The sequence below is a fragment of the Silene latifolia genome, chromosome X, assembly GCF_048544455.1.
Source record: "Silene latifolia isolate original U9 population chromosome X, ASM4854445v1, whole genome shotgun sequence".
In the NCBI taxonomy this organism is placed as follows: domain Eukaryota; kingdom Viridiplantae; phylum Streptophyta; class Magnoliopsida; order Caryophyllales; family Caryophyllaceae; genus Silene; species Silene latifolia.
The window spans coordinates 211,270,953-211,287,077 of record NC_133537.1 but is presented as its reverse complement, the minus strand read 5'-3'; the positions used below and the strand labels follow the sequence as shown (position 1 = coordinate 211,287,077).

The following is a 16,125-nucleotide window of genomic DNA, read 5'->3' as shown; positions in this document are numbered from 1 at the left end:
TTAACATGTTAGTCTTTTCCGGTGGATAGAACTTCTTGTAGAAAGCTAGAGCCAATTTCTTCAAAGAATAAATTCCGAGAGTAGCCTTATCAAGGCCTTTCAACCATTGTTTTGCGGTGCCAATTAGAGAAAAAGGAAAAAAGACCCATCGAATTTGGTCTTGAGTTACACCGGTTTGAGAAATCGCATCACAATAATCGCAAAAGTCTCCATGTGAGAGTGAGGGTCTTCACTAGGCATCCCCCCAAATTGGCTTCTTTCGACTAATTGGATAAATGCGGATTTGGCAATAAAATTTCCGGTTAAATGTTGTGGTGTGGGAGTACTATTAGGTAGGTTCTCCTCGGTGGGTACGGAATGTGATGAAAATTTAGGCATTGTGGGTTGATTTTGTGTTAGATTTTGTATTGGGTTCTCCTCACCTTCGCTTGTAAAAGGGTTGATGAACTCAATAGTGTTTGGTTGAATATCTACAACCTTACCAATACCTCTCAAAGTTCTCCTATAAAGTCTTCTATTGTTTGTCAAAGTCCTTTCAATTTCTTAATCAAAGGGTAACAAGTTACCTTGTGATCTTCTAGACATGCAAAATATCAAACAACTCGAAAATAATAAGAACAAACCTTGAGGAGTTTTACTTCCCCGAGGCAAAGAAATACACAACTAATAACAATACAAGAAAATCTAAATCAAGTTAACACCGTCCCCGGCAACGACACCATTTTTGGTCGGACTCACTTGGAGGTTTAGTTTTCGATACTTGTCGTTAGGAGCACCTAGACCAAAACATAATTTCTAACTCTACCAACAACTCTACAATTAGTAAAGAGGCAAGTAAAGGTCGGATCCCAAGGGACAGGAATTGAGATGAGATTTTCAATTGCAACTAGTGGTGTCTATGGGTGTCACAATTTGAGGTTTGAAGTAGAAGATCACTAAACTAAATAACAATGAAAGTAAACAAGCAAGATAATTAAAAAGGGATGTAAACAATTGATAAAAGGCACTAGGGTGTCATGGGGTCATAGGGGATTCATGGGAATTGATCATACAAACATATTCTCAAATTATAAGCAAGAAATTATTGTTGTGATGGATCGAGTTGGTTTATGTCTTACAATCCTAGGAAAGTTTGGGTCCCGGAGCCGAATCGATTAGATTGTAAAACACTTACAAGTCGACTTAATCCTCCCTACTCAACTATATGCATATTCTAATGGGACTCGAGTTGGTTTATGTCTTACAAGTCTCATTGAAAAGATAGGTGATGGGTAAAAAATGCAAGGATTCATAGGCTCGCATTTCATCAAACATAACATGTGCATAAGTCGAGATCACAACAAGCAAGCAAATAAACTATGAAAACACATTAATTTAAGCATGAATCATCCCCCATGTTGGTTTCCCCTAATTACCCATTAACCCTAGCTAAGGAAACTACTCACTCAATTATCATGTTGAATATGCTAGCAAGGTTGTCAATCACACCAACAAAGTAAAACATGATGAATAAATGAAGATAATTAACAATAATTAAAAGGGATTAAGAGAATTATACCTACTAATGATTCCAATAATAAAGCAAAGAATAATAGAAGTACTTGATGATTGATTGGAAGGTTGTCAATCTCCCAAAAATAACCCAAATAATCTTCAATTACCCAAAACAAAGGATGAACAAGAGAGAGATTAAGGAAATGAAACTTGTATTAAGACTTGATTAAATGTTGATTACAAGATTAAAGAGAGATTTGATTGATATTAACTACACTAAAGATTGCTAAGAAGGACATGCTCTTCTAATTAGCCTAATGGGGTATTTATAGTGGAGATTAGTTACATAAATTAGGATTTACTAAGGGCTTAAATAACGATTAAGTCCTTGAGGAATCGCCGGTCTCAAGGGAGACTCCGGTCTCCTTTTCGCCGGTCTTAGAAAAATATGCGCATCCTTCCTTGAAGCTTGTAGAAGACGAAATGGCTGACAGACAATCCGGGCGTCCAAGGCACGGGACGGGCGGATTCTGGTGATTCTGGACGGGCGTCCAGCTAGGGAAGACGGGCGGATTCTGGGTGTTTTGGACGGGCGTCTTGTGGACAATCCGCTCGGATTGTCTTACAGCTACTTTCTTTCTTCTTTTCTTCCCTTTTCTTCATAGAATCCTTGAGGATTTCCTCGGGGATGCAAGGATCTTTTCTCATCAATGCCCATCTACTATAGTATGTACAAAGACCTTCTAATCTTGTCTTCTCTTTGATGCTTGGTCATTGAATTCAATCAATTTAGCTTCATTTTGCCATGAAAATTCAAGGTTTGCACTCCTTTCCTACCAAGGAAACAAAACCTCAAAGAATATGCAAAACAAAGGACTAAAGACAATAAATGACCCAAATATGCACTAAAAAGCATGGGAACAAGGCTAATTCGGGGACTAAATATGCTCTAATTATGGTCACATCAATACCAATGCTTACTTTTGTTAAAGAGTGACTTGGGAATCATTTTCAAACGAAAGACTTAGGAGAGGCACAACGCATATTGGGCATCTGGATTTATAGAGAGAGATCCAAAAGGATATTGGCGTTAAGTCAAGAAGCTTATATAGAGAAGATTATTGGCAGGTTCAAAATTACAAACTCTAAGAGAGGTCATCTGCCAATAGGTCATGGGATCAGTCTGAGCAAGTCACAATGTACTACTGAATAAGCAGAAATTAAACGCATGAGTTTGATCCCTTATACTTCCGTTGTTGGATCAATCATGTACGCTATGATGTGCACTCGTCCTAATGTCTCGTATGCTTTGAGTATAAAGAGTCGTTACCAAAAGAACCCAGGTGAGTATCATTGGATAGCCGTAAAGAACATCCTTAAATACTTGAGAAAGACTAAGGATTCTTTCTTAGTGTTTGGAGGTGATACTAAGCTATGGGTAAGGGGTTACACATATGCTAGTTTCCAAACTGATCGGGTTGATTTAAAATCCCAATGTGGCTATATCTTTATGATGAATGGTGGTGTTGTTGACTGGAAAAGTTTTAAGCAAAGTGTTACTGCAGATTTTGCAACGGAAACTGAGTATATTGCAGCGTCGGAAGCTGCAAAAAAACGTTGTATAGATTCGGCAGTTGTTAGAAGGGCTAAGAGTAGTTCCGACTGCTACAAAACCTATCACCATTTTATGTGATAATAGTGGGGTTATCTTTTATGCAAAGGAGCTGAAGTGTAGTAATAGATCTAAACACATACTCAAGAAGTATCATGTAATTAGAGATTATATTGATAGAAAGGAAATTGCGATTTGCTAGGTTGGGACAGATGTAATGTTGTTGATCCTTTAACCAGGCCATTATCACATGCTAAGCATAATATTCATGTACTTTCGATGGGATTGAAACATGTACCTGATTTGTAGTAGATTATAAGATATATAATAATTGGATTTTGAATCATTATGTACATATATGATAATCACATTTATCGTTTTGAGTTTTTTCATAACTGTGTTTTATTATAATACTTTGTTTTTTCGAGTAGGTTGTTGAGACAACGTTGAACTTTACTTAAAATGAACAGGATTTACATTGTATTTTTGTCCCTAGATACTTAATGAGGTGACGTCTCGAAGTGACTTAATTGTAAGTCGATTGATGGCGGGTTCGACAACCATCGAGTCATTGAAATGACTTGTCGATTACATAGGCAGACTGTGGAGACACTCTGTCGGACAGCGACATTTTTTTTAAAAAGGTCCTTATGTTGCCTGGTCATGGCAAGGACCTCTTTTTATTCCTTAGAATCGATTCTTTAGACTAACGACTATTTAGCTGCATTAGTACAGTTTCCGATTGACTTAGGTTTTTTTCCTAGGTCGTCTTGTAAAAGGAGGCCGATGGGCATCTACTAGGTCATGGTGATCTGTGATTGAACAAAAAAAATCGGTCAACAGAAGTTGTCCATCCTCGTCAGGGTTTATACATCTCAGGGCCACTCGAGGAGTAGTGACTGGAAATGCGTGGCCACGCTCGGAGGTGATCTATTGTAGATTTTACGGTCAGACAGTTACTCTCCCGATCGAGGAAATCACTCACAGTATGTTCATGTGCAAGTACGACCTGTAAGACACATTGGATTGAGCTAGAGATATAACGAAGAAGAGAATCGGTAGCGCACACTTGTGTCGGACAAGTGGGAGATTGTTGGAGTAGGTATCCTCCTCAATAGTGCGTCTACATAATAAATCTCATAAAAGGAATATTAGGATATATTTATTTTATACTCGTCAGTTGATCAACGTATATAGGTAACGCTTAGCTGACTAGAGTTAGACGTTACTATCGTTTGAAGGACGTGTTCAACGGATCCCTTCCGGTCACACCTATAGGATGACGCCGAAATGGAAAAGTTAAGATAGATTTAATTAGTCCCTTGAATAATGCGACTAAATAAATAATCAGGTGAGTTTGTTTTTAAAACGAGTTTGGAACTCGGGCCAAGAGAGTTTATTATTCAATTATGTGATAATTGACTAATAAAATTTTAATATGATTAAAATTAAATAATATCTAGTAATTAATAGTTAATTTACTGAATAATATATTATTCATGTATATGTTATGAGGCGAAGGTAATTAGTTAGTTAATGTTACAAAGAGTTGTAATATTAACTAATTGGGTTTTATAAGACACTTTATATATATTGATAAAGTAGTCAAAGGACACTTAAAAGTTAAGTGTGTATTAGTTATTAATTTATATTATTTAAGTGTTAAATAATTAAAGTAATATTTAATTATATAAGATAATTAAATATAAGACTAATAAACATTTGTGGGACAAATGTCAAAAATTAAAATGGACCCAAATGACACTCATTTACACGGTTTCAAGATGGGTGTTTTACACTCTAAAGTTTTGTCATTTTGTTGACAAAAGATGCTTGACTATGTGCATGTGTTTAGTCACTATCACTTTACATTTGAGTTTTCTTATAAATACCCCCACTACACTACCATTTGCATGTAAGGATTTTTAGAGACAAAAATTGGTCTTTAAAGAGACCTTTGGCCGTGTAAGAGGAGAAAAAGAGAAGAATTTGCTCTTCAATTTTTCATCTCATATTCGCATAAAAACTCACAAATAATATTACAGATATTATATTAATATAGTAGTAATATTATGTAATATTATTCAAGGTTTCTTAGTAATAAAAACTAGTCATTTTTATACTAGGATTTGGGCTAATCTTGGGTTTGTACTTGAATGAGGTTTCCTACCTTGGGAACTTTGGTATAAGAAGGATCATCCATCTTATATTACAAGCTCAAGAACCTTAAGAGTATTGTTGAGGTGTGCATTGCCTTATATTCAATGTAAGGAAATATTTTCTCCTCTGCTCTTTCTAGCTTATTTTTTGCATGCATGTAATAAGACCATCTTAAACTAAGTTAAGAAGTAACTTGACATTTATTTAGAGGAGTCTAACTAGGGTCTTATTTCTAACAACAATTTCTTCCAAAAGTAGCTCAAGAAATTAACATATCTATTCGACACAATGGTAAGAGGAATACCATGTAATCTCACAATCTCCCTATAATAGAGCTCCGCAACTTTTAGTAGCATTGTCAGTTTTATGACATGGAATGAAAAGAGCCATCATTGAAAATCGATCCACAATCACCATAATCGAATCCTTTCCACGTTGAGTTCTAGGTAAACCAAGTATGAAGTCCATAGTTACATCGTTCCATGGTTGCGTAGGTACCGGTGAAGGCGTAGCTACAATCTTTTGCACACTGTTGATCATCTTAGGCGAATAAAAGTGTTCATTTAAAATGTCGTAAGTTTTGTTGATACCGAAATGGCCAACAATACCTCCTCCACCCGCTTACTTAACGAGCAGCTCCTAAATTGATCCTTATAAGGTATACATAAGCGATTTCCCATAAATAAGTACCCATCTTGAACTGTAATTCCTTAGAAAAGTTAGGATCATCCTAGCTCCTTGATATGTTCAAACCCGAGCAACCTCGCATCAAGCTCAACGAATTACACGTGTCTTCTTGAAAGCACATCAGCTACTACAATCAAGCTTCCTATCTTATACTTCGATGAAAAGTAAACGATTGTAAAAACTCCACCCATTTAGCATGCCTTGGATTTAATTTCTGCTACCCATGAATATGCTTTAAAGCTTCGTGATCTGAATGCAACACGAATGGTTTAGGCCGCAAATAATGACTCAAATGATCCAAAGCTCCTACTATCGCCAGAGACGAAGCTCAGTCTTGGCCAAATGGGCCACAGCCCGGATGAACGTTTAATAATAAGTAATAAATGGTAAGAACTAAACCAGAAATATATAGTAGCACAACAGTAAACAATGCATGCAAGTCTATGTCTCCGAAGTCCTGGGTTCGACCCATGAAGACACTGTTTTTTAGAATTTTCTTTTGCATTTTTGTTACCCAATTTTATTATTTCGTGCTGACTATACTCCGTCTCTCAACGATCCAACCGATTCATTTTTAACGTTGACAGTGATTTATGTAATTAAAATTTAGGGAACCATTTTTATCATCGGAAATGGTCCTAATTAAGTAAACTATACTAGTTGTGTACACCATTAGTGATTGTTTTAGGACTTTAGTCTCACCTTAATTTATACTAGAACCTCTTAAATAACTTTATTATAATTAATGTTTTGGATTTCTTTCATCGTATAGATAAATAACTCTCTCTTTATAAAATATGGAGTGAGTTTATTGAAAAATCAATGTATAATTTAACAATTACATAAGAAAATATTAATTTGTTGTTTCGTAAGTATCCTAATATAAAATCCTAATATCTATACCTATAGGAAATGCTAAAGTATACGAAATCTATGATAAATGGTTGTAGACATGGAACAAAGTGAAAATCGGCTTGGGTCATAATTTTACCCTAACTTTGTCCCTAACTATCGCATTAAACACCTCATCATAAGTTGAGTAGTTCAATCTCGCACCACCCAATTTCTCGCTAATGTAAGCAAAGGGGCGTTTCTCTTGCACTAACACGGCACCAATACCAACACCTCTTGCATCGTACTCAACTTCGAACAACTTTTTAAAATTTGGAAGTGCTAAAATAGGCTCGGAACATAGCTTACCATTTACCTCCTAAAACGCCTTTTGTGCACTCGTAGTCCACACAAACTCACCTTTCTTGGTTTACTCCATGAAAGGAGCCATGATTGAATTGAATACTTGGATAAAACGTCCATAAATTGAATTTAGACCATGAAAAAATTGTACCTCCGTGGTAGATTTAGGAATAGGCCATGCTTAAATAGCTTCTATCTTTGACGGATCCATATGCTCACTTCATCTTTTCCCACAATATAACCAAAGAATGTTACACTAGTAATCATGAATGTACACTTCTCGAGCTTACGAAACAACTTATGCTTCCTCAACATCTCGAATACAACACGAAGGTGTTTCTTGTGTTCCTCCTCTTTCTTGCTATAAATCAGAATGTGATCAAGATAAACAACCACAAATTTGTTAAGATACGGTCTCCATACCTCATAAACGAATTAGGTGCATTTCATAACCCGAAAGGCATCACGAGCCATTCGTGTAGCCCTTGCTTCATTTTGAAAGAGATCTTCCATTCATCTCCTTCTCTAATTCTAATTCGATGATATCCACTTCTTAAATCCAGCTTTGAGAACACACAAGAACCTGTAAGCTCATCTAGCATATCATTGAGCCTAGGCATAGGAAAGCAATGTTTGATAGTGATGTTATTCACCACTCCACTATCGATATACATTCACCAAGTCCCATCTTTCTTAGGTACCAATAAAGCCGGTATAGCACACGGACTCAAGCTTTCTTGCAGATAGCCTCGATCAATTAGTTCTTTCAATTGCCTTTGTAAATCCTTTGCTTCTTCGGGATTGAATCAATAGGCGGGCTTATTAGGTAGTGAAGCTCCTAGAATCAAATCAATTTGATGTTCGACGCCTCGCTTTGGTGGTAGTCATTCGACAACTCCTCGGGAAATACGTCACCAAATTCGACCAACAACTCCTGGACTGCTGCGTTATTGCTATATTCGTTTGCAAATCACGCACCAACGGTACATAGGCTGGTTCTGTAACACCCCCATACTCCAAGTACCTTACCAGGACCACTCAGGTATAAAGCTGTTACCATCTCGGTTTTCCGAGGCAATGATAATCAAAAGATAATAAAGAAACAACGTTAAAAATGTATAAGTTTAAAGTGATTACAATCCAAAAACCAACTGCGAAAACGGTTTACATGTTCATAAGCCAACTTTCTAAACAACTAAACAAATGTCTGATAAACTACTCAAGCTACAGCGGAAGACTCTATCATCTGAAGGTGACACATTCCAGCTAGCCCATATGTCTCGACTCATACCTGCTCAACAACTGCTCACCATCCCCGAATGGATCACCACAGTTTTTAAAACAATAAAACGGGGTCAGTACTATTCACACAATTATACATAAACAACTACTATAAGACAGAAACTAGCATGTCTCAACCGTCACATAACCCAAACTCCACAATCAACTCCTCATCACCGACTACACACTAAAGTGTGTAGTCCTGCCAGAGCACCCGTCGCAACAGGTTACTCCACTCCGCCAGTGGGGGACCGCAGCCGTTCCCACCTAAGCCCCGCTCATACCATTGAGCGAATAACCCAAATCCATTAATGTGCACATCCCTTTTGTGGCAGGTTCCACAGAAGGCAAATAATGGGCGTGAAGCCACTCCCGCAAGTGACCCCACTTAACCAGGGACGCACCCTGAATACCACAGACAGATACAGTCAATCATAACTACCTACAGTAAACAATTCCAACAACCGTCACAATACTCGTATGATAATACTCAACAAACAAATATCACAACCATCACATATGTGAATAATACTGAGTAGGGAAACCCTACCTGAAATGCAAAACAATCAAACGATCTTAACAGCTGCTATAAAAAAGCCTCCTCTACGAATTCTCCTCCTAACATATGATCACATAATTACTAACAATCACAAAAACTAACAAAACCCCCAAATCCCCAAATTAGGGTTTAAACAACTTTAATAAAATACTATAAAATCGGTACGTAGATCTTACCCTCGACGCAAGGATCACAAGGATGTAAAGAACGATAGATTCCGACCTCTCAAGCTCCGGGATTTGTCAATAATGCGAACGATGCGAATAACGTAGTTTGAAATCTCTTTTGGAGTGATTAGGTTTGATAAAAGTGTATTATGAAAGTGACAGAAAGGTTTATATATTAATTCGCATTATTAACCAACCCGACAAAACATTACCCGTAAACCGAGCCACTCGATCGAGTGCCCAACATACTCGATCGAGTGCCCTCTACTCGATCAAGTACCAAGGCTACTCGATTGAGTACCCTACAGACAGAAACTATTTTAAAATCCAAAATACCCATACTCGACAGAGTAAGGCCCACTCGATAGAGTACTCAGAGACTCATAAAACTGTAGTATTACAGTCTTCCTTCTTTAAAAAGAACTTCGTCGCCGAAGTTCAAACCACAACAAAACAAAAACATACTACCACACTCCCGACACAACAACCAACATAAAACTTAACATAAAAACATGTTACTAACCAAACTCAACCCGACTCAAACCACTACAAAACAAACCGACACAACACTAAAAGGGTGTAAAACTCTTTGCGATCATCTCCTACCCCCCTAAAAGAAACAAAGTTACGTCCCCGTAACCATACATACCTGATAAAAAAGGAAAGGGTAACGCTCTCTCGTAGCCTCCTCTGCCTCCCATGTAGCTTCCTCTACCTCATGATTAGACCAAAGGATCTTAAGCAAAACTGTCTCACCACTCCTTGTCTTCCTAACCTTCCGGTCAAGAATCTGCTTAGGCACCTCAAGATAAGACAATGGCTCATCTAGCTCTATGCTCTCTGCCTCTAACACATGTGACGGATCACTCACATACTTCCGCAACTGAGATACATGAAACACATTATGCACCCTAGCCAAAGAAGACGGTAAAGCCAAACGGTAAGCAACCTCTCCAACCCTGTCTAGGATCTCATATGGCCCTATGAACTTCTGACTCAGCTTGCCTTTCTTCCCAAATCTTATAACCCCACGCATAGGAGACACTTTTAGAAGAACCATGTCCCCAACCTGAAACTCGATATCCTGGCGATGAAGATCTGCATAACTCTTTTGCCTATCCTGAGCTGCTCTCATCCTCTCCCTGATCATCCTAATCTGCTCAACCATGTCATGTACCATCCCTGGTCCTAAAACCACTGCCTCAGCACTGTCGTCTCAATAGATCGGACTCCTACACCTCCTCCCATATAAGGCCTCAAACGGTGCCATGCCAATACTAGTGTGATAGCTGTTGTTTTAAGAAAACTCTATCAAATCCAACCTCTGTTCCTAGCTACCACCAAAGTCCATCACACAAGCTCGTAACATATCCTCAAGAGTCTTGATTGTTCTCTCTGTCTGACCATCTGTTGCAGGATGAAATGCTGTACTCATCTTCAATGTCGTTCCCAAAGATTCCTGTAACTCTTTCCAAAACTTGGAGATAAACCTCGCATCTCTGTCAGATACTATTTCTTTAGGCACCCCATGTAACTTTAGCACATTCTTCCGATAAGCCGTAGCTAATTGTGCTTTAGTCCATGTATCTTTCATTGGCACAAAATGAGCTGACTTGGTCAGTCGATCCACTATAATCCATATCATGTTGTTACCCTGTTGAATCTTTGGCAAACCCACGACAAAATCCATAGAAATGGATTCCCACTTCCCCTCAGGTACCTCAAGAGACTGAATCTTACCTTGTGGTCGTCGCTGTTCCCCTTTAACTCTCTGGCATGTCAAACAACGGGCCACAAACTCAGCTGTTTCTTTTTTCATCCCAGGCCACCAGAACGTGTTCTTTAATTCTTTGTATAGCTTGTCACCACCTGGATGTACCGAATACGGTGTACAATGTGCCTCTGTGATGATTGTCTTTTTCAGCTCCTCATCATTAGGGACACACCACCTCCCATCAAACCTCAAACTACCATCTGAATGAATAGAGAATCTAGACACTGTCCCTTTCTCTACTCCAGCTCTCCACTCTACCATCTTAGGATCCAAAGCCTGGTTACCTCATATATCATCATAAAGATTAGTCTGCACTGTCAAATCTCCCATGGCATCCCCTCTGTGCATCATATGTATCCCAAACTTCCCCACCTCATCTCTCAACCTCATCAAGGATATAGCTGTACATAAAGAATGTACACTTTTCCTGCTCAAAGCATCAGCAACAACATTGGCTTTCCCTTCATGGTAGATAATATCCATGTCATAATCGCCAATCAACTCCATCCACCTCCTCTGTCTCATGTTCAACTCCTTTTGAGTGAAGATGTACTTGAGACTCTTGTGATCTGAATATACCTTAAAGGTCGCCCCATAAAGGTAGTGTCTCCAAATCCTGAGAGCAAACACTACTGCACCCAACTCTAGGTCGTGTGTAGGATAATTCTCCTCATAAGGTTTCAATTGCCTAGAAGCGTAGGAAATCACTTTAACGTTCTACATCAACACACATCCCAACCCATTCTTTGAGGCATCTGTATAACCCTCAAAGTTCTCACTCCCTTCAGGCAATGCTAAGATTGGAGCTGTGGTCAAACGCTCCTTTAATGTTTGGAATGTCGTCTCACAACTCTCATCCCAACGAAACCTGTTCTCTTTCCTCATCAAAGCTGTCATAGGTCTAGCAATCTTGGAGAAATCCTTCACGAACCGTCTGTAGTATCCAGCTAAACCCAAGAAACTCCGAATCTCAGCTACATTCTTTGGTGCTTTCCACTTGGTCACTGCCTCAATCTTTGCTGGATCCACAACTACCCCATCCTTAGAGATCACATGCCCCAGAAAAGCAACTCTCTCTAACCAGAACTCACACTTGGACAAATTAGCATACAACTCGTGTTCCCTCAAGGTCTGAAACACGATCCTCAGATGTTCCTCATGCTCCTCCTTAGTCTTGGAATAGACTAAGATGTCATCAATGAAAACCACCACAAACTTGTCCAGAAACTGACTGAAAACTCTGTTCATCAAGTCCATAAACACAGCCAGTGCATTAGATATCCCAAAAGGCATCACCACATACTCATAATGGCCATACCTCGACGTGAAAGTTGTCTTTGGTATGTCCACCTCCCTAATCTTCACCTGATGGTACCCCGACCTCAAATCAATCTTGGAAAAGACTGCTGCACCACTCAACTGATCAAACAGGTCATCTATCCTTGGCAAAGGATACTTGTTCTTCACCGTCACTCGGATCAACTCCCGGTAATCTATACACAACCTCAAACTCCCATATTTCTTCTTCACAAAAAGAACTGCTGCTCCCCACGGTGATACAAGTGGTCTAATGTATCCCTTCTCTATCAGATCGTTCAACTACTTCCTGAGCTCCTCCAACTCCTTAGGACCCATCCGGTACGGTGCCTTAGAGATTGGCCCTGTCCCCGGTTTCAAATCAACCGTGAAATCTATCTCCCTCTTCGGCGGCAACCCCAGAATCTCCTCTGGAAAGACATCTGAAAACTCCCCCACAACTGGTATCTGATCAACCGTTGGACTCTCTATCCGGTCATCTCTCACATGGCACAAGATCAACGGGCACCCCTTCCTCAGAAAGGACTTCAAGGTCACAGCTGCAATCAACTTAACTTTGGGTTTGACAACAAACCCACGATAAGACACATTAATGCCCTTAGGACCTCTCAGAGACACTTTCTTTTGATGACAGTCTATCTTTGCTTTATACTTTCCTAACCAATCCATCCCGATTATCATCTCAAAACCGTTTAAAGGAAACTCAAGCAAGTCACCAGGTAGATCAACTTGCCCAACTATCAAAGATACATCCCTAAACAACCTCCCACATGTTACAGACTCTCCCGAAGGTATAAAAACTTTCTCACTTACAGACTCATACTCTATCAAGCCCAACTGTTTAACATGACTCGAAGATACAAACGACTGAGATGCCCTTGAATCAAACAAAACAATGGTGTGAACACCATTAACAAGAAAGGTACCAGTGATAACATGTGCGTCGTCCTCAGCTGCTTGTTTGTCCATCATAAACAGCTTTCCACTGGTCTTCTGCCCACCTCCCTTGACAGTACTGGCTGAAGTAGTCGGCTTAACACTCGACCCTTGGTTGTTGTTGGTGTTGGTAACTGGTTTCTGATAAGAATTACCGCCATTACGGTTACCTCCACTGTTGTTACTCTGACCTCCCCGGTTGCTCCATGACCCACCGGTCGTACATTACTCGCAAAACTCGTGCCGACCCCCGAGAAAAACTCCCTGTCCCTACCTCTGGTAACCCCGTTCGCCGGACTGGTGCACTCATGTCTCTTGTGGCCTACACCGCCACAGTTAAAGCAGGTCATACCCCAACTACCACCACTACTACCACGGCCACGCCCGTATGAATCCCCAGCACTAAACCCTGAACCAGAAGAGTACGTTATAGCCTGTTGTGGTTGACTTTCTTGTAATTAGATTGGCCACTACCCTCGCTCTCAGCCTTTCTTTTCTCAGCACCTCTCTCCCGGGCCATCTCTACTAACCTCTCAGCTCTCCCAGCCCTCTCATAAGCTTCCTTAACATCAGTAAGGACTCCCACGGGTAGCTTATCCATTATCTTGGGGGTCAACCCCTTCTCGAACCTCAGAGCTAGGTTCTCCTCACTCAGACCCATATCCTCAGCATATCTAGACTTCTCATTAAACTGCTTATAGTACTCAGCCACATACATCTTAGAGGTCATCTTGAACCCATCAAACTCCTCCCTCAGCTTACTCCTCACATGTTCCGGCACGAACTCCCTCTTCTTAGCTTTCCTAAACTCTTCCCAAGGAATAACAGGCAGCCCCTGCTTCTCATATATCTCTCTAGCACTCACTTTCACCTTGTCCCACCACTCTCCTGCTGCCTCCCTCAAGTAGAACGCAGCTTGTTCTACCCTCATCTCATCCAGATAATGCACTAAATCCAGAATGTTCTCCATCTCCCTATGCCAATTTTCAAGAAGAATTGGCTCCCCGGTCCCCTTATACTCTTTTGGGTTAAACCTTGCTATGTACAGGCTGATCTTAGAGTGATCAACCTCCTTATCCTTCCCCACTCTCTTAAGGGCCTCCGTAAGAGCAATTTGATGCTCCAATATCTTAACTATGTCATCCACGTTCATGCTCTTAGCTCTCGCATACAAAGCGGTTTTCTTCGGCGGCATCTTGAAACTATATGAGAAAAGGTAGATATAAACATACGTACTATAACTCAAAACACGAAAACAACCTGCCCAGAACCCACTCGATCGAGTGCCTAAACCTACTCGATCGAGTGGGGGCTACTCGATCGAGTGCCCCACGTACTCGATCGAGTACCCCGACTCTAGACCCCAAACAGACCTTTTGATCTCTAACCCACTCGATCGAGCTGACAGGCCACTCGATCGAGTCCCCCCTACTCGATCGAGTGCCCCTATGTACTCGATCGAGTACTCAAAAAGATGGTTCTGATCATGAAAACGTCAAATACCCACTCAATCGAGTCAGACCCACTCGGTCGAGTACCTCACCCACTCGATCGAGTGCCCCCCACTCAATCGAGTCATGCAGACTCGTGAATACTACCCGCATGTTATCTCACATACCCCAACGTACTATGCATTCATTATTATCTTAACATTATAACAACAGCTACGAATGCATATCTACGCAATTCCTCATACAATCAACAACATTAATCTACTTCATGTTATCAAGTGCCACATTATAAACTTACTTGCCTTTCATTCAATTCCACATATAAAACACACCTCTTCAACTTTTAACCACACACCCAATCTTGCATTTCCAACATCCAATGATTCTCAACATATATCATTATGTACACACACAAACCAAAAGATAACACACACGACTCCGACACATACCCCCCCCCCCATGTGACCGGTTCAAAATTGCAGGGCGAGTTCGCGACTTTAGGACGTCTCCCAAGCTTTTGCATTAGCTCCTACAACTTTTACCCCGGGTTCATTTTATTTAACTCCCTATGTTCATTAGATTCATTAGTTACAGGTTTCAGGATCGTCGCTCTGATACCATTTTGTAACACCCCCATACTCCAAGTACCTTACCAGGACCACTCAGGTATAAAGCTGTTACTATCAGGGTTTCCCGAGCCAATGATAAATCAAAAGACAATAAAGAAACAACGTTTAAATAGTATAAGTTTTAAGTGATTACAATCCAAAAACCAACTGCCAAAACGGTTTACATGTTCATAAGCCAACTGTCTAAACAACTAAACAAATGTCTGATAAACTACTCAAGCTACAGCGGAAGACTCTATCATCTGAAGGTGACACATCCCAGCTAGCCCATACGTCTCGACTCATACCTGCTCAACAACTGCTCACCATCCCCGAATGGATCACCACAGTTTTTAACACAATGAAACGGGGTCAGTACTATTCACACAATCATACATAAACAACTACTATAAAACAGATACCAGCATGTCTCAACCGTCACACAACCCAAACTGCACAATCAAATCCTCATCACCGACTACACACTAAAGTGTGTAGTCCTACCAGAGCACCCGTTGCAACAGGTTACTCCACTCCGCCAGTGGGGAACCACAGCCGTTCCCATCTAAGCCCCGCTCATACCATAGAGCGAATAACCTAAATCCATTAATGTGCACATCCCTTCCGTGGCGGGTTCCACAGAAGGCGAATAATGGGCGTGAAGCCACTCCTGCAAGTGACCCCACTCAGCCAGGGACGCACCCCGAATACCACAGACAGATACAGTCAATCATAACTACCAACAGTAAACAATTCCAACAACCGTCACAATTCTCGTATGATAATACTCAACAAACAAAGATCACAACCAACACATATGTGAATAATACTGAGTAGAGAAACCCTACCTGGAATGCAAAACAGTCAGACGATCTCAACAGCTCT

General features: G+C 40.3%; 1 protein-coding gene across 1 annotated transcript; it reads left to right on the top strand.

Moving 5' to 3' along the window:
• The first annotated feature begins 2,722 nt into the window (after nucleotides 1-2,722).
• On the top strand, nucleotides 2,723-3,187 carry LOC141619213 (secreted RxLR effector protein 161-like). Its single transcript, XM_074436244.1, has one exon. It carries the CDS (start codon nucleotides 2,723-2,725, stop codon nucleotides 3,185-3,187), a length of 465 nt encoding a protein of 154 aa, XP_074292345.1.
• The last annotated feature ends 12,938 nt before the right edge of the window (nucleotides 3,188-16,125 follow it).

What these genes read in the sequence shown, in the direction of transcription:
- LOC141619213 (XM_074436244.1), top strand. Translation starts at nt 2,723, where the DNA reads ATGAGTTTGATCCCTTATACTTCCGTTGTTGGATCAATCATGTACGCT.